Genomic DNA, 26,052 nt, shown 5'->3' on the forward strand with positions numbered 1-26,052 from the left:
ACACTAATAGAACTTACAACAACAAATTTCCATGTGGTTGTTGTATCGTTTTTTGTACAACAACACTTGCTGTTACCTTCTATTATTATACCATGACAGTATGCTAATATAAAGAAACACTATATTAAATAAGATTTTATATAAATATTGAAATATGTTATTATATAATATTTGACCTGTTCCAGTACTTTTTAATAGTAAAGCTAATTCGCTCTCAGAATACAAAAAAAAAATTGTAAAGTTCAGGAACGAAAATCTAGTAAATATGCCAAAATTAGATGGCAATACTTCAAAATCAACATAACAGCCAATCAGAAGTGGGCTTTCCTGATTACCATTTTTACTCGGCCAAATTTCTCGAGTAAAAAGTTTACAAAGAGAACGCCATTTTGTATTGTGCTCTCTTAAATTTGATTCAATGTTTTACTAGTTTTGTGAGTCAGGACGGTTTTCGAGTAAAAAGTTGCAAAACTTGTAAAATTTGTAGATTCTTTTAGGTTCTGGAACGGAACTATAGTGCCATTTTTTCATATAAACATATTCAACAGATTGTTTGGTATATTTGATATATTTTTACAAATTTATTATATAAGAAAATATCGCGAAAAATGAATGGAATGTCAAGTGTTTTTCAAAACATGGTCTTGCAAATATGATTATAATAAGAATTAATCCCAATACTCCGGTAACGGTAAGTAATTCTTTCAGACTTTGATTTTCTAAAGACGTCGATGATGCCGTACATAGTCGCCGTTCAAAATTACGTTTCGTTCGGACCAGCGCCATTGCAGTCGACTTTGACTTTTGTTTGTTTTTGCTAATCGGTCGCTCGGAAGTATCACACGTCATAATAAACATTCAACTGTTTTTTTTTTTATTTTACAAGTAATGGAAACATTGTATCACCAAACCAATCATTTGTTGAAAGATATAGAACAAAGTTTTCAACGCTTGGTGCACACGGCTGGACAGCCCGACAACTACGATGTGGAAAATGAGATACAAATGAAAATAACCCAGGTCAATAGGTATGTGTGTACTTCGAGGTCCTACTGGAACATCGTTCCACTCCTTCACACTGTTTGTAATTGAAAATATTTCAGTAATTGTGACCGTTTAGATGTTCTGCTCTACAAAGTTCCAGTCTCACAACGACCCACGGCCAAAATGAAAGTTGATCAATTGAAGTATGATCTGCGACACCTTCAGAGCAGTCTTCAGCTTTACCGTGAAAAAAGACAAAGGAGGCAACAGGAAATTTCAGAACGGGAGCAACTACTGAGCCACCGTTTTACAGCAAACAACGCAGAAACATGCTTAGACCTCGACTATGCATTGCAGCATAACCAGCAATTGGGCAATGCTCACCAGGGTGTGGATGAAATGTTGTCAACCGGCAGCAATATCCTTACAAGTCTTGTGAACCAACGAAATACGCTCAAGGGAGCGCAGAAAAGACTTATGACCATAGGCAGTACTTTAGGATTATCAAACCATACCATGAAACTAATCGAAAGACGTTTTGTCGAAGACAAATATGTTATGTTTGGAGGCATGTTTATAACACTACTAATAATAGTTCTAGTTATATACTTTGTTGTTTTATAAGAGTTCCGAGTTAATCTACATTTCGTTTTTATTCATAATACACACACAACAACTGTATAGCAAACTAAAATGTGCTTTTTTGCAGCTGTATGAATTGAAAATTACTCTTGAGGGCGAACGAACTATTATTGAGTGGGATAAGTGCAAACGCGGGCTTTTTTTAATACGACGAACGGAACCGCAACCTTCCTCTAAATCATCGATGACGGATCTTTTTATTGACATGACCACCTTTCTTTGCCGTCACGCTTGAAGAGGATAGTTTACTCTTTGTTGAGGCCCCGCCGCCCGGCGTTCCAGGTTCTTTAATCGTTTCCCGTTGCGGTGTCGATGCTCGGTCACTCTTATCATCCTTTCCAGCACTTTTTATACTTGTCGCTCCATCATGGGCTGTTGTTGTGTTTTGTGTTAAAACTATTTGATTGTCACTGGAGTCTTCATTTGTCACCGAATCTGATTCGCTGGCACGTTCAGCTGCAAAATATTTACTCAATTACTGGAATACATATGGCATGACCCATTTATCTTACGGTTGCAAATCGCCATCGATGTTATAGACGACTTCGAGAATAATCTTTCTGCCTCTTTGAATTTTCTGTTCCGCTTGTCTGCTTTGGAATTCGTTGCCTTATTCGATGTCAAGTAACGTTCCCAGCCTCGTATTATGTTGCCACATAGCTGAGTATCTTCCAAATACGATCCTTCGAATGCATAGATCTGCCGCTCCAAATTGGCCAGTTGCTCCTAATGGCAGAGAAATGCAATGATTTTGTATTTTAACAATTTGTTCCAGAACTTACTGATGTTTCCGCCTTTTTCTTGATGAGGTCCGCCAACTCTGCTCTGGTATCCAAATTGGTTTTTATTGTTGAGTTTGTTTTTGTAGATTTTCGCTGCTTAGTAGCGGCGTCATTCTGATTCTTTACCGAAGGCGAGCTCATTTTAAATGTATACAATTGTAATTGTTTTATTATTTGTACAATTATTACAAAAATATTGTGCCAAAGCTCCTCCACATATACAACAAACAATGATTTTCTAAGCCGCAGAAAATAAACGACGGCGTACATAAAAATATAAAAACAGAAAACTAACAATAAATATTTGGAATCAAAACAAAGGGAAAAATTCCATTAGGGCTTTGTAGGTCGAGAAAGAAAAACAAAATCGTTGATCGATTTTCAATATCTAAACGGTACAAGTGTAAATATAGGTTTTCGTTTATGAAAAAAAAAATTACAAACACAAATATATATCACCTCAGAACTCGAAATATGTAAAATAATATCAAAATTCACGTCTTTTTGTAAACAAATTTAAATCGTGTTTAGACTACTTCATCCATTCGATTTTAATCGTAAATTCCATTGACTATACGCCACCTTCTTAAAAGCGGATTTACATATAACATTTGACCATACAAATTTAAACCATCGTATGGCAGGGTTTATTTTAAATCATGATCGACATCATGTCGAGTCATATTCGCCAAAAAAACGTAACCCTCAAATTTGAAATTTTACAGTAGGAGGTTTCTTTTAATAAATTCAGATTTAATAACGCTATTATTTTGAAATTTAGAACTATAGTTTAAAATAAAACTAGTTTATAACAAAACTATAGTTCTAAATTTCAAAATAATAGCTTTATTAAATCTGAATTTATTAAAAGAAACCTACTGTAAAATTTCCAATTTGAGGGTTACGTTTTTTTTGGCGAATATGGCTCGATGTAACTAAAGAGATACAACGCGGTTTTGTACGAAAAAATACAACCGTTCACAATGCACCAAAATTTGCAACTGTTTTCACATGTTGTTTGTTTTTATATTTTACGGTTGCCAAATCCAAAAATAAAAAACAAAGGAAAACTAAATTTGGAGATTTGTTTACTTTTCAAACTATCACAGCATTGCAAAAATATTTCCATTGTTCTTTTTTTAATTTTCTTTTAATTCTCAAATTGCAAAGTCTGCTTTTCCACAGGCAGATTTTTATTTGGCAAATTTTTTGTTTTCTCTTTTGAAATTTTCGCTTGCTTTTCCATTAGCAAATTTTTCTTTGCCAAATTTGCGAATCAAAATACAAAAGAAAGAAAAAAAGTCAAAAGTGTTTGCATTTTAAAGATTTTTTTAATATTTTATTATTTTTTATATTTTTATATATTTTATTATATAAATTGCAAGAATTAAAAATTAAATTTCACTTGCACAAATTAAAGCAACAGGTTTGTAAACAAAAGCCGGCTGTGTGTCAGTAAAGCGAATAGGTTCAAAAGGAAATATCAAGAAAATTGTTTTCAACGAACAGAGCAAAGCAGAATTTGCGTGTACGGCAAATTTTTGTTTTTCTTCCTCGCACCCCTCTTGCCTACAAACTCAGTATTTGCCAAAGAAAAATTTGCCTGTGGAAAAGCAGACAAACAAATATTTTTGGCGTAATAATAGTTTATGTTGTCATTAAATAAGTTGCTCAGTGCAAAAAGATTAACTCACTTTTTGCAAAATAATACATTTAGGTATCAAAGTTCTTGGTATAGTCACAACTTTTTATACTCATAATAAATTTTATGTCTAATATATTTTATCGCCATTATGGATTATACATTATATAGTTAAATTCATATTATTAAAGAAATTAAAAAAAAAAACAAATATATCATCGGATTTCTCAACTTTTCATTTTATGGAGTTGACCGATATGTACACTGAGCGGCGGAAATACTTTTGACTTTTTTAGATGATTTTTATTCAAGAGAAAACCGAAAATACGTATTTGGGGAATAAAAAAAAATTATAAATATCAAATTCCAAAAATTCTTTTTGTAAACAAGTGTGAGTGTGCATATGTAAACAAATACCAGCTGAAAGTCATTTGAGTTTCTAACTCCATCTCCAAATAATTATCTACTTCGACTCTTATTTTTTTGTAAAAAGGTGATACTTCGTAATTTTAAAATAACAAATGAATTGTTATCCAATTTCTATCGTTTGTAGTAACTACTTAGTTAAATGAAAGAAGATGGAAATTCGATAGCTTCGTCGTTGTATAAATATTTGTCATTGAATAAAAATTTTTGGATATTACTGAATTTTCATTATGAAAAATCTTCGGCCTGAAACATTTTTGATTGCTGTATCAAATAATATAGAAAGATGCGGAAAAGTATTACTGACGGCTTTCCCTTAAATTCAATAATGGGCACATATAATAAAGGTATATTTTATAATACAAACTGCAAACATATATATATATATATATATATATACAGTGAGTGTAATAAGTATTTTGCCTCAATACAATTTTGACAAATTTCTAATATATACGCCTAAAGCAAGCATACTAAAGATGTAAAAATAATTATGTATGATGGGATATGTTTGTGGACATATTTAGATCTTATTTCTGTAAAATCACAGCGAAAGACCTATTGGTCTAGAAGATATCAGCCAAAATCTATACCAACCCAAAAATGATTATCACAAAAAAGTATTTTGCTTCTTATTATTATTTTTGAAAAAATCACTATATATCACACGCTTTGTCTTTTTATCGTTACCATTGGGGGTAACCACATACTAAAAGCGATTTGGCGACGATTCCAATAAACCACGGCATTTTTTCGCGAATATTTTCTCACATTTACGTGCATTACATTCTCCAGCAATATTTCTTTTAATATTTGATAATTTCTCGCCCTAATTTCAAAATGAGAGTATTAAATATAGTCGTCGCGGCTTCAAAACATCCCAAATAAGTTTAGAATAATGAAAAGGAGGTTTTGCCAAATATATCGCGAGGACAGGATTTTAAAAACTATTAAAACCAAAATCCGACAATCAAAATATTTAAAAATATATCGCGAAACCCCATTTTTCTGACTTTGAAAACTTTATGGCCCATTAATATTGATCTAGGAACCCATATAAACGACGAAAATAGCAATAAGAAGGTCAGATTCAAAGATATAAACGGTTTTGTGGCAATAGAATTACACCTTATTTCGAAAATAAATAAATCGACCAGTTTATTCACTGCTGTATTTTATTCGCAACTGATGGTGTTGAACGGATGTAAAATATTGAATGCGTCTTCGTCACCAGCTACCACAGTTTTTCAAAACGCAATAGTATTTGACGAAGAATGATGTTTTCTCCCAAATTCATGTACTGTTTGTAGTTTCTGTTGTTTTAGAACTGTTCATATCTTTGAATCTGACCTCCTTATTGTTATTTCCATCACATATATTGGTTCCTAGATCAATATTAATGGACCATAAAGTTTTCAAAGTCAGAAAAATGGGGTTTCGCGATATATTTTTAAATAATTTGTTTGTCGGATTTTGGTTTTAACAGTTTTTAAAATCCTGTCCTCGCGATATATTTGGCAAAACCTCCTTTTCATTATTCTAAACTTATTTGGGATGTTTTGAAGCCGCGACGACTATATTTAATACTCTCATTTTGAAATTAGGGCGAGAAATTATCAAATATTAAAAGAAATATTGCTGGAGAATGTAATGCACGTAAATGTGAGAAAATATTCGCGAAAAAATGCCGTGGTTTATTGGAATCGTCGCCAAATCGCTTTTAGTATGTGGTTACCCGCAATGGTAACGATAAAAAGACAAAGCGTGTGTTATATAATGATTTTTTCAAAAATAATAATAAAAAGCAAAATACTTTTTTGTGATAATCATTTTTGAGTTGGTATAGATTTTGGCCGATATCTTCTAGACCAATAGATCTTTCGCATTGATTCTTGCAGAAATAAGATCTAAATATGTCCACAAACATATCTCATCATACATAATTCATTTTACATCTTTAGTATGCTTGCTTTAGGTGTATATATTATAAATTTGTCAAAACTGTATTGAGGCAAAATACTTATTACACTCACTGTATATATATTATGCAGAAAATGTAATATACTTAGATCATAACAATGGTCAGCAAATGATTTATCATGAAATGTCAACCATTAAACAAGGTAATTTGAGTTATATTATTATTAATTGATCAATTTATTTAACTATATAATTTTTTAAAGCCACTGCCGGCGGTTATCAGTACATAAAACGGTCAAATTGATTAAAAATAATTTTTTATGTTTAAAAATTAAATTAAAAACTAATGCAATTTTTATGCAATACTTACATATAATTTTCTTAAATCTTAAAGATGTTAAAAGTCGGAGTGTTTATGAACATAAAATTGAAATAAAAAGTGGAAAAGAAACCATGGAAATCTTTTTAAAGGAAACTAACAAAAATCAAATGGCCACACATATGTTAATTAAATCACTTATGGAGCAAGTAATTAATCTAAAGAATGAGATAAGGCATTCCATAATGCCCACTTCCTTAGAAAAAGAATTGCAATTGTTGCCATAGCTGTTTTATATTTTCGACGATTTTAAAAATTTTGATGCAAAGCTTCTAAAAGAAGATGAAGTTCGGGATCAATTGGAAATAATATATAACTTTTATCATAATTTCTGCCACCGTTCTAAATACAATTTTTTTAAAGAAAATATTAATAAATCGTGTTGGGGGAAGAGAAATGTCATCATTTGGTAAATTAGCAATTAAAGCTGTTATAAGTGATCAAAAAGCAATTGAAATAACATGGCGTGGAACTATACAAAAAACCCAGTTTTCAGCGATTTAAAACATATACTATAATAAGAGGCAAGTCAGCTTACTTTTGTGTTAATTTGAAATTTTTAAAACATTATTTTTTACAGATATGTGCCATCTAAAATTTCCCAGACGTCGTTGTTGGACCTAAAAAAGTTTGTCAACAACATATTTTACACGCATTATTTAACTAAATATTGTTTTCAGTTTTACTTAGTATTAACCTCAACATCAATATTATCTTTGTTTGGCGTTAAATGTTGATTTTTTTCCACAATATAGATTATTCATTATTCATACATGTATTTTACTTTGGGTATTTTAACAAAAGAAATGAAGAAATGAAACACGTATTCGTCACTTCTTAAACGTATCTTCTTAGTGAAAGTTGAAAGTGACTAAGGCGATAATATTTAAGGTAACAAAACAGTGTCATTTTGGAGTGTCGCTTTATTAACTTCAAACTGTGACGAAGAAGATAATTTTTAAAGGTAACGAGTACGTGGTTCATTTCTTCCCAAACGGTATAACTTATTTGTTAAAAATACGATATCGCCTACGAGTGTTTTCATCGCCTGGTAGTAACTTTTTTGATATTTTTTGGATAGAAAATGCTTGCTGGGTAAAGACTGTTTAAAAACATAATTTATTTTCAGGATTTCGTAAATCCACATCATAAAAATTGTGTATGGAAATGCGTTATCGGTCCTTTTGTTTTGATTCTTGATATTTATCGGCCATTGTCACTTCAACCGTTTTTTTCTAAGGCGTTTATTTTTGTCCGGTTGAGCTCTGTAGTAATTTTGAGCGTGTTGAAGATGGTTTGTTCCCTGGGAATTGAAGGAAGTGCCAATAAAATAGGAATTGGTATAATAAGAGATGGACATGTCTTGGCAAATGTCAGAAAGACGTATATCACACCGCCAGGAGAAGGTAATGTTGGTGTTGAAATTCAGGTGGTACGCCATAACAATTCGATTGCTCTTTCAGGGTTCTTACCAAAAGAAACCGCAAAACACCACCGTGATCAGATCATAGGGTTGGTAAAGGCAGCTATTAAAGATGCACAAATTCAGCCACAGGATCTTGATGTAATTTGTTATACGAAAGGTCCAGGCATGGCTCCACCTTTAATGGTGGGCGCAATAGTCGGCCGTACATTAGCATTGTTGTGGAAGAAACCCTTACTGGGGGTCAATCACTGTATAGGACACATTGAAATGGGTCGGCAAATAACAAACGCCAAAAATCCCATAGTGCTGTATGTAAGTGGTGGCAATACACAGGTCATTGCCTATTCCCACAAACGTTATCGCATCTTTGGCGAAACTATTGATATTGCTGTCGGTAACTGTTTGGATAGATTTGCTCGGATAATCAGGCTATCCAATGACCCAAGTCCAGGTTATAACATCGAGCAATTGGCCAAGGAGGGAAAACAATTTGTCAAGTTGCCATATGTAGTAAAGGGTAGGACTGGATTGTTAATAGAATTGCCTAAAATTATGCAAATAATCGAATTTTTTGGCAGGAATGGATGTAAGCTTTTCAGGTTTACTGTCTCACATCGAGGAAATTGCAGACCCAAGCAAGAGACGTAACAAAAGAAAGAAACCCGATGATCCCGAAGAACCGGAATACACTAAGGCTGATCTTTGTTACTCCTTGCAGGAGACTATATTTGCCATGTTGGTGGAAATAACCGAGAGAGCTATGGCACATTGCGATTCGAATGAGGTAACTGAGGGGAAATGGCTACATAGAACCGATTTCATGATGACATCTACTGTTTAGGTTCTAATTGTAGGTGGTGTTGGCTGCAATGAACGTCTGCAGGAAATGATGCGTATCATGTGCGAAGAACGCGGTGGGAAGTTATTTGCCACCGATGAACGCTATTGCATTGACAATGGTCTGATGATAGCTCATGCTGGGGCAGAAATGTTCAAGTCCGGTACACGTATGGATTTCGAGGAATCTTTTGTAACACAAAGGTATCGTACCGATGAAGTGTTAGTAACGTGGCGTGATGATTAGTTTGCATATATCTCACACTAATCTTGTTGATACATATGCATATTTTTGTAATAATTTTAAGTCAATAAACAGACGATACTGTGAATGTAAATAACTCAATGAACGGCGTATATTTTTATGGTAGGGATATTTATTATTTCACTGTGTGTAACAAGCATTTCTTTATAAGTAAAACACACTGTTTCTTATTCCCGTAATTCCTTTTCTAAGCCTCTCCAATATTTTTTCATTTCCATGGGAAATAGCCGTTTACCTTCAATGATGTATACGGCGCCGTTTTCTTCCTTCTCTAAGGCAGTGAGTATGCAACGAGACACGTCCGCAGCGCTTTGCTTATGTAAGCGATCCAACACACGATAGGATTCATCGCCCAATTCTGGAAACAGTATTTTTTCGGTAAAGTTGGTGAACATGTCTGTTATTGTGGCACCTGGACAAACTGTTATCATTTTGACTCCGGTTCGTTCGAAAAATATATCCTTCTGTGGGGCAAAGATTGAAAAAAGAAATTCGTATATTAACAATTGGGTAAATAAGTGGAAAAAAAAGGTTTCATCCGTATGCTTACGCCTAAACAACGAGTGAAGTTAATAATACCAGCTTTGGTGGCAGCATAGACTGGGACAAGAAACATAGGATCCAAGCCAACAACTGATGACATATTGCATATAATTCCCCCGTTGCCGCCTTGATCTTTGCTCATAATTTTTAAGGCATTCAATGTTGAGTTGATCATTCCTCCCAAGTTAACGAGTATAGTTCGCTGGACGTCTTGATCATTAAAGAGACCAGCAACGTTTACAACAATATCCAAATGTCCAAAAGTCTTTGCAATCTCCTCATATGTAGCCTCCATTCCTTTTTGATTTGCAACGTCCATTTTAAAAACTATAATACTTTGCGATGGAAAGCCCAGTCGCATACTAACAATTTCCTCTAAGTTATCCTGAATATCCAGGACTGCGACTTTCTGAATAAAATAATATAATATATATGTGTTTATTGTTATTGCATTTAAATATATGTACCCCAGCTCCATGCTGCAACATCTGCTTAACAACTTGCAATCCTATGCCACTAGCTCCGCCTGTAACGACTGCATGTTTTCCTTTCAATGACATATTTTCTCAATATTTTTATATTATCAGGTTATTGCGTCGTTTATCCTTTCTATGTGATTTTATTCTAATTAGAAAAATGTACAATAGACCGCGGTATTGCTTTGGGATTCACTACGATTGTGGTCACGTCAGGCCACATTGCAGCCTTTTTATATCATTGATATTCAGTAATCCGATCTATGAAGATTGGTTTTGCATAAACCCTACAGGTGATGTTATGTTACTTGTTTATTGTGCTCTGGTTTGTTGTAGGTGAATTGAGTTCTGTACTGATATTTATTGTTTGTGTTAGATTAGATATTGATTTCAGTTGTTTGGTAATGATCTTAGTTTGATTGAAATAATCAATCAGGTGTTTTAAGCAATGGTCGTAACGTTGATGTGACTACATAATGAAAATAGTTGCATGAGACGAACGAAGTAAGAATTAAAAGTAGTATGCTTTATTATCGTATGCTAAGACGATTTTATGCGCAAATACACAAAAAACGTAGACGATTTCGGGGCTGGTAAATTTTCATTACAGAAGACAATATTGTTTTACCAACTAAAATAATTAAAAAAAAAAAAAAAAATAAATTTATTTATTAGACCTGCGGGGATTATTACTAAATTTATTGGAAAACTAAATAGTTTTGCAGAAAAATCTGTGTTCTATATATTCATATCTATATTATGATTATAATTTGAAGCCATTCCGTCCATTAAAGCTAAATTACAGCAATACAAGAATGTGACTTAAAGTATGTAACAGTAGGTATTAACAATACAACCAAAATAATTTGTTACTACAATTAATTAATTTTTCCGATGGCAGGAAAAACGTTAAAAGTTACTGACCTCATACATATCGCTGGCTTGAGATTTTGATACAGTTGTGTATAATATAAAGCAAAATACATCGATTTAAATAAATTGTTGCCTCATTTGTTATTGTTGTTTTTTATTGACGAGTAAAGGCGCTAAGTCCAATTCATCACATGTCGCTGGTCAAACATCATGTAAAAGCTCTAATTGACTGTAATATTAGCCCACTTTTAAGGATATATATCACATTTCATTTTCTCTTGACAGTAATTTACCTTTACCCAAAAAATACTTATTTTTTCAATTTTGCCTTTACGCAAATAACATACGCATACAATACAAAAACGAATTGCATTTGCGGATTTAAACAATCTTTATTCAAAAAAAGTTTGATTGCGTTTTTTTTCTCTCCTGGAAATTGTAAAATATGGGCTTGTTACCTCTACATGTTAAGCCAGCGATATATATTTTTTTTAATTTTGAAAAAAAGAAAGAGGAACTCGAAAATTAGATTTGATTTCATTAGACGTTCATGCTAGTCACTAATGTTAATATTTTTATGTTTTATATCAAGCTTAAAAAAAATTAAATTAATATAAATGCATAGTTTAGATTTTATAGCTGCTATAAAGTCTGGTGTAGCAGATATCAAGGGAATAGTGCCAACAGAGTATCATATACTTTTTCACCCATCCTAGACTTATAGATGAATACACTTGTTTTCATTTGATGTAATTAATATATTATATTTTATTGGGAAATGTTATAAAATTGGTACAAGTTTCCATTTATATGTAACAAATGTAAATAAATAATAAACAAGAAACCATATATGTTATCACAATTTATTTAAATTAAAAGTTAAAAAATGAGCTTAAAACATTAACATAAAATCTAACCACATTCGTGGGTGTACACTGGAGAATGTTGTGCAATTTGTATGCTTACACATAGTTGAATTTAGTTCTGAATGCGACTTTCTGTTTAACTTAAATTTTACTAGACTTATAAATATTGATTCACTATTGGAAAAATGACTGTCCGGAGAATTGATTATTGTTGTCCCTCGGGATAGGTATCTTTGTTTTGATAACCTGTTACATAGCCAGAATCATCGACAATATTTTTACGTCCGGCAATACCCTTGCCTTTGCCGCTGGCATCAAAACGTTCTTTGTGGGAACCGGTGTATTTGCTAGTATCCGTCAAGCGTTCCACAGCTGATGCAGCTTTACCAGCCTACGAATGATAAAAAAATTACATTGTACCACTTGTAAATGTATTATTTCCAATGGAGAGCATATTATAATTACCGAAACATGTATAACTCCGGGAGCACCGCATGAAGCCATTTTGTTTTTTATTTCTTGCAACTCAACTTTTTTGGTCTTGGCTAAATCCTCTAGGAATTTATTATAGTCATTGTATGAGATTTTCATTGCTTTGAATTTCTTGAAGTGAATGGCGGTGTCGGTGGTCGTGATTTTCTTATCAATAACTTTAGCTTGTTTCATCCATTTGTCGCTTTGTGAAAGGGTAATCAGTTTTCCGTCCGATTTGGTGTCACCAAATTTCGAGAAGGCTTTGAATTGATCTTGGAATGTGACCTTGGGCTCTTCCAAAGCCATTTCAGCCAATTCTGCGGTAGGCGGAGCTGGTGATGGGGAGGATACGCCATTAGTTGCTTCTTCGGACATGTTGTTTCTGCAAAAATTAAAAAAAACGAAAATTATATTTCAGTTGAGAATGAAATGATCAATACCAGGCATTTAGCATAGTTGTAATTCGGTAATTAATGTTAAAATATTATACATCAATATATTCATACATAATTTTTTTATATTGCAAGTGTACCGAACACCGAACTCACCTATGATGGTAGGCTGCTACCCTTGCGGACATACTATGCATTGTTCTTGAAGTTATTATATAATTTTGATTTTTTTAATTAAACCCAATCTCATATACCTATTTTTTTATAAAATATACGCTTTTTATTAATTGTTTAATTTAAGATTTGATTCAACCCACATGTCTCGATGAACATTATTTATTGCAAAATACACTTTGCTGTATCCGGCATTATCTGGTTCAATTAGAATAAAATTTATTGTGAATATATTTTATATATGTTTAGCGTAGTATCTAAAATACCCGATTACAAAATTAAAGAACAACAGCCTTATTAAAAAAAACACCTTGCAAATTCTTTAAAGAAACCATCATTTCCAATTTTTTATTGAAAAAGAAAGAAATTTTGGCAACAATTAAATAACTTAACCTGTAGAAATCACTTGAATGCCATAGCTACAGTATGATGTCAATTTATTCTCAAGACGGACGGACGGACATCCTTAGATATGAGATTTCACAGCACAGAAAAACACAGTCTAGCAAGAACTACACCATATACATACGTGCATACATATATAGTTCGTCAAAACATAGGCAGATTTGCAAATTACCACGACCTAACACAATGTTTGATTTACAACTGTCATATCATACGGCATATCAACCGGTGGATGTAAAATTCGTCGCTTGTTCCTTATCACTTGTAAACATTTTAATTCATATGCCCAAGTACAGCAATGCTTTGTAATCAGTTAAACCTGGTGTTTGTTTTTTTGTTTTTGTGCAACTGTCGAGTTGTGGTGCAGGTGAATAAATAACTGTTATCGAACCAATTCACTTTAGCAATTTCTTTATTGTCCAAATTTGTTTTGTAAAGAACTTTTATCTTATGAGCGAATACTTCAAACCCTTTGTACGAGCTGTTGCCGGAATTTTGTTTAGGTGATGATATCATGGACAAAACAGAACTGAAGTCAAATCTACATACACGACGACGAGTCTAAATATCGTCGTTCGCATCACACCAATGTGGTAATATATTTTGTTATTGTGTGCTTTTTGTGTAGTATTCGAACCATAAAGATCGTTATTCACTTGGCCACAAAACAAAACCAAAATTCTTATCAAAAGTTTTTTTGTGGAGGGGAGTGTTATTTTCATATTGAATAAATAGGTATTCTATATGAAAAAAAAACTCTCCTAAAAATGGTAAATGTATGGACTTTTGTTTTTCAGTCAATCAAAATGTGAATATAATACTCAAACAAAAAATATAATATAAACTATTAATTAGCAAGTAGGTAATGGATACCTTTTGTTATGAAATTTGTTTTGATATAATGGAAGCTTTAATTGATCTAAAACCATTAGGACAGATTTGTAATGTTACCAACAAAAATAATAAATAGTTGTGATTTATTAAGAAAATTATCTCAAGATGAAATAAATCCCACAAAAATATTGAAAATCATTTAGGAAGCAATTTGTATAATATCCCTAATGAAAAAACCAAAAAGCGGTTGCCATAAATAATTTCTAAATCAGCGAGAACTGAACTAAAGCTAATGTTGTGGGAAAGCGGCATTCAAAATTCTTAACATCGGCCGGTTCGAATAAATATAACGTACTGAGAGCCATATCTGACAATATCCATGCACCAATATAATACATATCAACACCATGAACTATTTTTTGTTTGAAAAATTAGAACCGTGTTATTTAAAAGTAGTTACTGAGTTACTAATTACGAGAGGTGTGTTACGTTATAAAATAATTAAAATGGAAGTGAAATAAACTAAAATATATTGTAATTAGTATTGTTTTTGTTATTCGCAATGCATCAATTGTTATTCTCTTATAATTCAAATTTAATTTAACGTCAAATTATTGATCGAATGAATCTTTTCCGTAATATAATCTTATTATGTGCATGGAAGCATCCAAAACTATTTATCACTGTTTGAGCTCATACCCAATTGCAATGTTAAAGTGTACACACGATGTGGTTCCATTGAAAAAATTCTTGTTTACCCTCGCTGACATCAACAAATGTAGAATACCATCGCTAGTTTAAGTGTTAAAACGAACGAACAATAAATAACATTGAATGCAATGAGTATATTATGTCATTGTATGTATATATGTATTTTTATATGACATCATTTGAACGGCCTTGTTATTCAGAAGAAGAAAACACCTAAAGGGATTAAATTCGCGTCGTTTCTAAGATATAAAATGATATAAAAGATTTATTGCAGACATATGTAAGATTTAAACATTTCGTAACAGAAATGCCACTATTTGGCTCCATTCAGTAAAACGAAACATTTTTTTTGTATAGAAACAATCAAAATGGAAGTAATGCTATTAAAGAGAAACGGTTAATTTTTGCTATATGCTATCATAATGAATTATGATCATCGCATACCTACGCGCTGTGTACAATAATTGGGGAAAAACATTCTCTTGTTTCGTTTGTTATAAGGAATATATTTGTTACACAGCTTAGACACTTAGCCCATTAAATGTTTTGTTACAAGTAATCGGCTTGGAGTTTTTTAATTAATTTTGTTACTACACCCTCCACCATTAGGTCATATTATATTTGTCATATTCTTGATCAAAATAAAATGTGGATTTAACCACCTCCGTCTGTGTGTTGAAATCAATATTTAAGACAGATCATTGAACTGCTGACCATAAATTGCTAAATATATATTATCGTCAATTGTCCAATGTCTGTTAACATTTTTCATTAGATTTGTCTGCGTAGTTTTCCTTAATATAATTTCATTTGAAATTAAAAAGAATTCCATTTGAAATCCAAGAGATTCCATTTGAAATTCATAACATATGATTTGAAATACATAACAGTCAATTTGTTATTCATAACATAAAATTTTAAATTCGAAAAATATTATAGGTAACACACAAAGAATATGTTTGAATTTGAAATGAATTGTTACAAATTACAACTGAAATATTATGAATTACAAGTGAAATGTTATGAATCTCAAACTGAATTCTTTGATTTGTAAAAAAATTTATTTAAAATTCAAATGAAACTGTACGAATTTCAAATAGAGATATACGAATTTCAAATGATTTTTTTTTTTGGAATTCATATGAAATGTTGAAAATTATAAAAGAAATGCTGTAAATTACCAATTACATCCTCGAATAGCAACTGAAATGTTATGAATTGCAAATTAAGTTTTCCAATTAGTCTGGGTTTGTGCATGCAACTTTTGTAAGCAACTCTGCTGAGTTCTTAGAAGTGAGAGGTATAAAAAGCGAAATTCAAAAGAGAATCGTAGAGAGCAGCAGCAGCGTTGCTTAAAAAAGTTGCATGTATAAACCCAGACTTACAAACGAAATTCTCGAATTGCAATTGAAATGTTTTGGATAACATTTGGAAAAAATGTAGTAGATGATTATATCCATTGACTTTAGCTTATACAAAACATTTCCGATATGATTTTAAAACTCTCAGTAATACAAAATTCAAGATATCTCCCTCAATTTAAATCTTTTGTGTAGCATTTTGTACAAATTATTACAAATTTGACTGTAAATATGGACAATGACATTTTCAAACAAAAGAATAAAAATATGTCAAAACAATTCTGTTTATTTTTTAATTGCCAATCTCTTCTATTCTATTGGTAAAAGAGAAAATCCCGAAAGGAAATTGAAAGTTAAAAAATCCGTTTAAACTTCTCGTATTTCTGCAATACTGTTACTTTCACTTGATAAATATTCAATAGGACTTCTTAAGTTAAACCGATTTAACAAAAACAACGTAGAACCTTTTTGGCTGGTTGGGGGCTAGCTACACTTCCCATGTCATGAAGGGGGATGCCACCATCACTGTTTATGGCATCATAGCATTGAATGTACACTAGGGGAAATGAGTGTACATAAAATTTGCGCATGATATAAAACAATTACCCCTAGCCACCCATCGTCATCATCATCGCTCAGAACCTTATGATGATGTTTGTTTTTGCAGACGCGTAAATATGAATACCCATCCTCCCCATCATAACCAACATTACCGTTCCATGGAATCTGCATGTATTTGTTGGTATACAGTAAACACATCCCTCCCTCCCATTTTCAAGAATGAAATTGAATGTAGGTAGGTCGGATGTTACGATCTAGGCGCCATAAATGCCCCACAAAAACACAAACAAAAGATGTGACATGAATAAAAATGTCAATCTCCCCCTCTATTGATCGGCACAAAATAATTGACATAATAATTGAAAACATTTTTGTTAACAACCACAACGGAAGACATTGAGATATATGGAACATATTAATTCAAATGTTTTATATTATAAACAAAACTTCCAGATGCTAATAAACAGTCGTGAAAGAAAATTGTTAATTTAGGTCAGGATTCACAAATAAATATTTGCCCGAAATACTTCTCTGAACGATGCATTCTATGTAGCCATTTTTAGAATGGTATTTTATTTATTTAATTTTTTTATGATAAATCCAATAAACTCACATAATCGTTTTATTTTTTTGTTCCAAGGACTTCCGTTCCAATTAGGGTTTCAAATATTACTGAATAGTATTTCTTTATTTTTAATATTTATTGTTTTGAAATATTTGGACGCGTATCTGCTCTGTTTGTTGGCGCGTTTACTTTGCGGATTTGTTGTTGATACACAACTAACCGTGTTGACGGACGGCAAAGCTTGTCCACCAAGTTCTATATCGAGCTGTTTTGGAGAAATGAGTGAGTGTTTTCCATCAGTTGGGGGAGCGAGGGTGGGGTGTTGGGAAGAACATTCATATGTGTTCGCATGCGGAAATAACATTTGAGTGTGTTCTCATGATATTTTGGCATAAAAATGAAGAAGTTTTTTTTATTTGTAAATACTTGTAAAATTTTCAAATTTTTGAGCATATAATTTATGATATGTCCAAAAAAATGGAATATGTTTACATATTTGTTAATATTAATAGTTTGTACAAATTCGGTCTGTTCCCATACTGCAAAAATCTACTATTTTTACTACGATAACCTTTTTTTCGTTTATGATAACGAAAAAACTTTTTAAAACTCGTAGTTTTTTACAGTAAGGGAACATACCATTAATTATAACGTATTCTATTAAAAGTGTGTTAAATTAGCCAGTTGTAAAAACATGAATGTAAGAAATAAAAACAATAGTTAAAAAATATTTAAAAGTAGTAAAAAAAGTAAACTGCAAAGAAAATCAATGTTATTTTTATATATAAATTATTATAAATATTAAGTCTGATTATTTTACTAAAACTTATTTAATTTTGCGAGAACTGATGATGTGGTTAGTGTTAGAATAATGTAATATAAATCTCGTTGTGAGGTTAAGCCGGGATGAAATGTAAGTTTATTTTTATAAACGACGAATGATGCAGTCATTGAATTTGTTCATAACAAGTCAATCCAAACCATTAAAATAGTTGCAGTTCTATCAACCTTATTTAGTTAAAAGTTTTACGGAAATCAAAAATGTCAGCTATGCTGAAAATTTAACGTAGAACTTTCAATATGGATCGTGGATTGTTATTAACAATTTTCGGTAGGGTCTTTTTCAGGACAGTTCATGATATGAAGGTTTTATTTGGGGTTGGCGAGCACCCCTCTGGATACGCTGATTCAGAGTACCGAAAAAGGGCTTGCTTAAAAAATGTTAGGTATATAATTTTAATTCAGATATATTATTTTATTTCTATTAAGGAACTGCATTACAAGTTAAATTTAGTTTGCGGTGCTCTTTGGGGATTAGGTGTTACCAATCTCACGCCATTTTGTGTAATGGTAAAATGGAATGGAAGAATTAAATAAAATCCTACCACAATAATTTGGCTTCTAATAAATAATTCGGTTTGAGTGACATGAATTTAATTTGCCGATGATAAATGCAAGTATGTATGAGATGAAATCATCAGATTTTGATTTATAACAGGGCCGAAGAAAGTTTCTTTTGCTTTGTCATTTCTAGCCATGGCAATGACAATAAGTCTAGTGGGACCAAAGTTTTAGCAAGAATTTTGAATTGATATATTTTGGTAACGATGACTTCATGTGTTCACTTTGTCGTAGCATTTGAAACGTTTGAAATTCACAAACAAACAAAAACCAACAACAATAATTCTCCTCAAGAAATATGAAAGTACTCACAATCTGGAACAAAGCAAAACAAAAGATTCTCTTCTGCTCAAAGTCGCGAATTCCGAATTGGACAACAGCGCACGCAACGGTATCTCTGGCTGTCAATGAGTGCTTTTCTAGGTTAGAGCTTTGGCATATTATTTCGTGAATGAAAGCTTGCAAAAGGAGACGAGCTGTAATACAAATATACATATGTATGTTGGTATGTACACTAGGGTTATGACTTTTTTACTTTTTTTATCAGAATATAATAAAATAACCGACCATTACCAAATACAATAGCGTTCTTCATTGAGCCGAAATCAACGTCTTGGTTCATTTGGCCCGCTAAATACTGACCGATCATTATCAAAACAACCAATTTAGTAAGTTGGCTATATCCCATTCCGCGTGTAACATTTGTAATGTTTGGCTTAAAATAGAGCCCTCTAGAGCGACCAGACAAAAATTAAGTTTTCGGTCTATTTCACGCCATAAATACCTCTGGTCATCACCTGAACTCCATGTACAATTTTAAAGCGATCAGAGCCACATTTTCGCCCTTGTGTATGCTGTCATCTTCTCCGGTCTAAGGCCTTCAGGAGTAAATACTTACGCCATAGAATGCAAATTTTGTAATTTTTCGTTCATAATTCTGTGTCCATTTGACCGATTATCATGAAAAGAGATATGTTTGTTCCTTGATCAGATCCCTTACTACAAAGCTCACCAGAAACAAAATTTCGTGAGATTGGTCCATAACTGTGTCTGTAATTATAATGGAAAAACGGACGGATACACATGCCAAGAGCGAATCAGCTAGTCGGGATATGACGATTGCGGCGTTACAAACTCATTTGGCCATACAAAGTTATAATACCCTGACAACATAGTTGGTGAGGGGGTGAGGTTTTCTTATAGAATAAAAACTCATCAAAATCTAATATTGGGATACGAGTTTGCAATAAAGTAATAACCCTAATGTACCCACAATTCGACGTCATATTTGCAGACTCCAGTCAAAACAATGTTCTGTGGCTAATAGCAAAACAATTTGTTTGGGTTTTGTTGATGTTCTATTCCCAAGTCCAGTGCTGCCAGTTAAATTTCATGAAAAATCGTCAATTTTTCAGAAAAAAATCGGCATAATCGGCATTTGTATTTTTAAAAATCGGCAGCATATAATTTATAAATAAATTCATATTTTTTGGTTTATAACAAATCAATATTGTTTATTACATTTAAAAATATAACAAATTCAACACATAAAAAACATACAAAAATTTGATTTTTCTAAAATATAGTAATTTTTATGTTGTGGATTTACGTATAACAGAGTGTGATATTAAGGCCATAAAAATAATTACAAATGTACACACATAATTCATTATCAATTTTGTATGTAATCTTTAGAATAAAGAATCCCTTCCAATGAATCATTCTCAAGTGAGCTTCTAATTTTAGTTTTGTTAAGGTTTACCTGATTAAAAATTCGTTGCACATTATGCCGGAAATTTTTTTCCAAAAACTTTTTAAATTATTTCTGCATTTTCAAAAATTTCTTCAAAATTCAGAAAGTTTAACTTCCTAGAAAAGAATTTGGGAGTTAGTGATGAGCTCATTTGAGTGGCGGGTGATTTGTTTCGGTCGTTTCACACCCTTTTTAGTCTCAGACTATTTCAAATACTAATTTTATGTAAATTTATGTCGCAGCGTTTTTTCTTTGGATGGTGCTTGTTGACGTCATTGAGCAAAGCATGAATGGGACGGTGCTAAGCGAACCTGTGTTGTATGCATACACATAAATAACAGAAACTTAAATTCAAAAGATCGAAATAATATTTGAGCTATTAACAAGACGTAATTAATTGTAAAACCTGGACCTGGATTTAGTTCGAGAGTTGGTGTGTACATATATTTCCGATATTTGGATCGAACTTATTATGTATTCCAGAACCTGCAACAATCTTCTATTAATCGGAATTGTTTTAGATTTTCCCTTCATACTTTTTTGAGTACGGTAACATACCATTACTCACTAATATTTATATGTCAGACATTATCGCAATGAAAATGGGTCTGTATTTTATGATTTACAACGACATGAAATTCACATTTGTTCTTTACTTCGGCATGAATATGGAACGCACACAATAGTGTAGACACTATTCTCGGGTTCTCCCTTCCATGACCAGCAAACATTTGTCTTGTGAAAACAAAAGTCTGCAATAATTTGTCCTTTCTTGGACATTAATTAGACAGGTGGGCTGTGAGCCAACGTTTTTAAAGCTGTTGTCCTCTAATAAAGATGTCAATTGGATTTAAGGCTACAACACATTCTTGTACCACAAAAATCCATTAGAGCCGACCGAAATAAAATCAGAAAACAGAGTAGAACACAACACTCGAGAGTTGAGGAGATCTATGTATATAACATCTACGTGGCTGTCTGAAGTACGTACTAGAGGGTATGTAGCAACGGTTTGGATTATTATCAAATGCGTTAATGTTTATTGCAACGCCCTTCTTATAAGCGAATTCTAGGACAGACCGACTAAACTTTATATCCAAATACCACACATATTCGTGGCTACATCATTCCTTTTCCTTCACACTTGAACATAAAGCGAAATTTATTACGGAACATGGCCAACAGATAACAGACAACTTCAACAGCACAACCACCAAGTCGTAATGAAATTGGATTGTGATCCGTGAAGAGCTGTTGCAGCAGAGCCGTCGTAATTGAAGTAACACATTAAACATTTTGTTCGTACACACGAAAGGGAGTAGTTAAATGATTTGCCTACTGTACCTACACCACTTCCATATACTGAACCCAGTCCGACAAACTTGACAAGAAGTCAAGCTCTGTATTGTAGAAAACATCCGCCACTTGCGGATAGCATAACCGAAATACCTATACAGCTAGATAAAGTAAGGAGATTGCAACAAAAGCATATGTATGCGTGAATGTCCTGATGTGACGGTGGCTCAGAGCTATATTTTATTAACCCCTAAGCAATTGTTATATGTTTCGAATTATTCATGTGGTCGTGATTCAGAGTATTCCAGTCAATTTAGGGACGACATGGGCCCATATACAGATACCGCCCCCTTTTTTAATACATTGATCCAGCGACGTAGCCAGAAATGAAATGTTTTCACAGTAAATTTATGTTTGCAACAGTGAAATTTTTCATTTTGCACTAGCGGTCCCAAAGTTTTAAGACACATTTTTCATACACATTTTTGTTTTTATAGCGAACTATGTATATTTTTACAACGAACTATTTATTCGGTCCAAACTTGCATTTCTCTTACATTCTTTTATTATAACGAATAAATACTAATAATTGTCAAAAAGGATAAGAACCTCCCAGTTTCTAATTAAATATATATTTTTTCTGCTTAGACTATGTTTGGATATGACGAACTTCTTCTATAACGAACTAATTTGCTTGGTGTATCTGTCATTTATTCTAAGCAGATCGCAATTTGAAAACATATTGTTTAATGTTGTTTCTTCACTTTTATTATTATTTAAATGTTTCCCAATCAGATATAATTCCCATAAACTAAATTTGGTGTCGAATTAGTCAAAACTGTTCGCCTAAAAAGACAGTATTTTAGACGTTGTTTTAAAGCATAGTTCTGATCAAGTTCCGACATTTCGAACCAGGGAGGACAAATTATATATATGCAGGCTATACATTTGATTTAGTTGTGCGATAAAGTATAATTCGCATATAAAAATTGTGATTAGTCTGTCCCTCACTTAAATTTCGCATACGTACCAATGTCACAGAATAAGGAATAATCAAGATTGCAACACAACCCAGTTCTTTTTTCTTTTTATTTAACGTACAAAATTACAGAAAGGGCGATGAGCCGAGGCTGAGGGAACTTGAAAAATATTAACAAATAATTAAAACACCTCTGTACTTGTCTGTATATTTTTGCCAATCTGCACCTTTCACCATCCCATTTACAGTGGATTTTCAATTGGTGTCTGTATTCGCAAATTTATTTTTATTTTCCAAAATATGCAATTGTTCGTGTTGATCTTGTTGTTTTTGCTGTTCTATAGTTTGACACACCACGAAGTGATCTTAATTTTTCAAGTGATGCCAACTTGAGCTACAGCAGCTGCTCCATTCGAGTGTGAGATGTTAACATTAAACCCAATGGGCTGATGTCAACTTCTATTTACGGTAAATTTGTTTCGTCTTGCCTTGTTTGTTGTGGCTGTTGTCTGTCGTTGACTGAGCCCAGTGACAATCGCGTTAACAACGCTTGCCTGGCTGGCGTAGAGGTGACAATTCAGGCTACAAAATGTTTGCAAATTGATCCTGACACCATCATGGCAAAAACATTGCTCCTTGGCATGAAGCGAACGTATTAAGATACATTCATGTGTCTGTCGGTCTGTTCGTTGGTGTGTAGGTTTGACTCTCTGTTTATTCGCTAGCTGATGTGCAGTCCTTGGCCTTCGCTTGCCTTGAATTGTAATGACATGTTGTTTACTTGCAATGGTTTTGGCACTTCATTGGACCTTAATCGACTCCAGCGACAATTCCCAACGACCGCCTTCTTACCACAATGCCAAATATTCTGCCAACTGTCAGGAGATGTTATTCCAAGTGAGCATTCATATATTTCCATTGGTCGTTTAACCGTTACACGTCTTCGATTTGTGATTAACAAGAGATTTGTATTGATTACACTCGAGAAAAGTTGCTACTGCTACACGTAACAACCATAGGTAATTCTTGAGAACAATATGCAGCTCATGGACATTTAGGAAATTAAAGTAAATTGTAAACCAAAGAGCAATTTCTTGGATTTGATAACGTATAATTGTTAATATAATATAATTGGAATTATCATGCCAATTCATGTTTGTAAACCGGTTCAGAAAAAATTAAACGCTTATAATATATTTTTCCATCGTCTGTAGATTTGGGAGTATATATAAAATAAATGTCGAACATTTCACAAAATGGTGTTTGAAGCGGATCAACTCAATTTTTATTCAAATGTTATTTACTATAGTATAAACACATACGTTTTATTAATCATTTAAATACTAAAATGCAACCCTTATTTATTCTTATTGCTTCTCATAAGTAGTACCTAAGCTCAATCTAATTTCAATAAAATCGCTCCACTCCGAGTCTGGACACTCCGACTCTAATTCGTTTAGTGAACACAGAATGCTTAAGATCATTATCCACGCTTGCCCAAGTTGATGGACTCAGATCATAAGCTGGAAGTAGTTCCTAAACAAGGAATACAAAAACAATAAATAAATTGTTGTTGTCTTTTAAGAAGGCATGCAACCTACAAAAGCGTATTGCTTCACTGGCGCCCAACATGGGGTCTGCATCATTTAAATCCAAAGTGGATCCGGCTTTATTGGCACACAACGTCCAGCGTGCTTTATGTTTTATTTTTTCTGGTTCCCTATATATTATGTTTGTTTGATATCCCAATAATTTGCAACAATTTGTACAAATTGTTACCGAATGTTGTTCAATAACTTACAAGTTCAGTAAATGAGAGTAATAGTAATTAACTGCCTTAATTCAAATTAACTTGTACATTATCCTCATTTTTATGTTTTGTTAATGCACAAAATCAAACTGAATTTATACTGAATTAAGCAATTTCAATATGGCAATGCTGTAGAAAATAAATTAATGGTTGTCAAATTTGTTTATGTTTATGAAAATAAAAATTAGAAATAAAGGCAAAATTCAACATTCCTTCAAATTTGGAGCTGTTTTATCTTCATTATAGCTGCTAGTTTTCTTCCTGTCATGTATCAATTTCATAAAGATGTAATCCTAAAAAAATATTGTAAACAAATTTCAATATTTTCTTCCTACAAACAGACAAACAATAGTTTTAAAACAAAAAAAACTGGATCGTAAATGCAGAAACTTTCGTCTGTCAGGGGGTAAATTTTAATTCAAATTAGTTCCGTTCCAGAACCTAGAAGAATCTACTCATTTTACATTTTTCCAACTTTTTACTCGAAACCCGTTCCTCAACCCACAAAAGTGGTAAAACATTGGCTCAAATTTAAGAGAGCACAAAACAAAATGGCGTTCTCTTTGAAAACTTTTTACTCGAGAAATTTGGTCGAGTAAAAATGGTAAACAGGAATGCCTACTTCTGATTGGCTGTTATGTTGATTTTGAAGTATTGCCATCTAATTCTGACATATTTACTAGATTTGCGTTCCCGAACTTTTCCAATTATTTTGTACTCTGAGAGCAATTTTGAAATGTTTCCCTTTTACTAGATTTACTATTAAAAAAGTACTGGAACAGACCATGTAAGAACTTTTTAATGCAAATCAAGGCAGTCGTCTGTCTATGGTATAAGTTGAGGGATAAATTTTGTCAGTTATTTACTGAGTATTGAAAAATTCTTACTGGAAACATTTACTCAGTAAGAATTTTCATATTTATGTTATGTTGTCAAATATATATTATTATTTTTTTTAATCAATGCAATAATCTGAATATTTTATTTTTTTTTTTTTTTTGGGATATTTAACAATATGCAATGTATAATAATTTGAAATACATAAAATTCATTTATAAAAATTGTTATTTTGTATCTGATTTCAGTAATTTTTATAATTTTATAATTGTACCATGGTTGGAAATATAACAATTTATATATTGTTACAAGTTGTAACCATATTGGACATACATACATTTTTGAGTGAACATTTCTTACTTCCCATTATAGTTCGCCTGGCAAAGGCAACAAACAACACACAATTCCCCATTTTCATGTATTTAGCCCATTGACTTT

General features: G+C 32.4%; 6 protein-coding genes across 6 annotated transcripts in view; 3 read left to right on the forward strand and 3 right to left on the reverse strand.

Annotated features, from left to right (window-relative positions):
- The window catches only part of LOC133335151 (laminin subunit alpha), a 607,777-nt gene that overhangs the window by 421,745 nt on the left and 159,980 nt on the right, over positions 1–26,052 (forward strand). The window lies entirely within an intron of this gene.
- Positions 889–1,608, forward strand: LOC133335164 (probable Golgi SNAP receptor complex member 2). The gene is made up of 2 exons (XM_061543469.1): positions 889–1,028; positions 1,104–1,608. The coding sequence occupies exons 1-2, from the start codon at positions 889–891 to the stop codon at positions 1,606–1,608; spliced, it is 645 nt and encodes a 214-aa protein (XP_061399453.1).
- On the reverse strand, positions 1,765–2,555 carry LOC133335163 (chromatin modification-related protein MEAF6). Its single transcript, XM_061543468.1, has 3 exons — positions 2,409–2,555; positions 2,139–2,352; positions 1,765–2,082 (listed from the first exon to the last, which is right to left on the reverse strand). The coding sequence occupies exons 1-3, from the start codon at positions 2,547–2,549 to the stop codon at positions 1,805–1,807; spliced, it is 633 nt and encodes a 210-aa protein (XP_061399452.1). The 5' UTR covers positions 2,550–2,555; the 3' UTR covers positions 1,765–1,804.
- Positions 8,067–9,289, forward strand: LOC133335161 (probable tRNA N6-adenosine threonylcarbamoyltransferase). The gene is made up of 4 exons (XM_061543464.1): positions 8,067–8,181; positions 8,239–8,718; positions 8,780–8,985; positions 9,043–9,289. The coding sequence occupies exons 1-4, from the start codon at positions 8,067–8,069 to the stop codon at positions 9,283–9,285; spliced, it is 1,044 nt and encodes a 347-aa protein (XP_061399448.1). The 3' UTR covers positions 9,286–9,289.
- Positions 9,470–10,406, reverse strand: LOC133335186 (alcohol dehydrogenase 1-like). The gene is made up of 3 exons (XM_061543490.1): positions 10,314–10,406; positions 9,854–10,255; positions 9,470–9,767 (listed from the first exon to the last, which is right to left on the reverse strand). Exons 1-3 carry the CDS (start codon positions 10,404–10,406, stop codon positions 9,471–9,473), a joined length of 792 nt encoding a protein of 263 aa, XP_061399474.1. The 3' UTR covers position 9,470.
- Positions 12,264–13,142, reverse strand: LOC133335156 (tubulin polymerization-promoting protein homolog). Its single transcript, XM_061543459.1, has 3 exons — positions 13,084–13,142; positions 12,527–12,917; positions 12,264–12,452 (listed from the first exon to the last, which is right to left on the reverse strand). Exons 1-3 carry the CDS (start codon positions 13,122–13,124, stop codon positions 12,267–12,269), a joined length of 618 nt encoding a protein of 205 aa, XP_061399443.1. The 5' UTR covers positions 13,125–13,142; the 3' UTR covers positions 12,264–12,266.

The sequence above is a fragment of the Musca vetustissima genome, unplaced genomic scaffold (genome assembly GCF_032173495.1).
Source record: "Musca vetustissima isolate MV318-11 ecotype Yass unplaced genomic scaffold, APGP_CSIRO_Mvet_v1 utg1735, whole genome shotgun sequence".
Lineage (NCBI taxonomy): Eukaryota > Metazoa > Arthropoda > Insecta > Diptera > Muscidae > Musca > Musca vetustissima.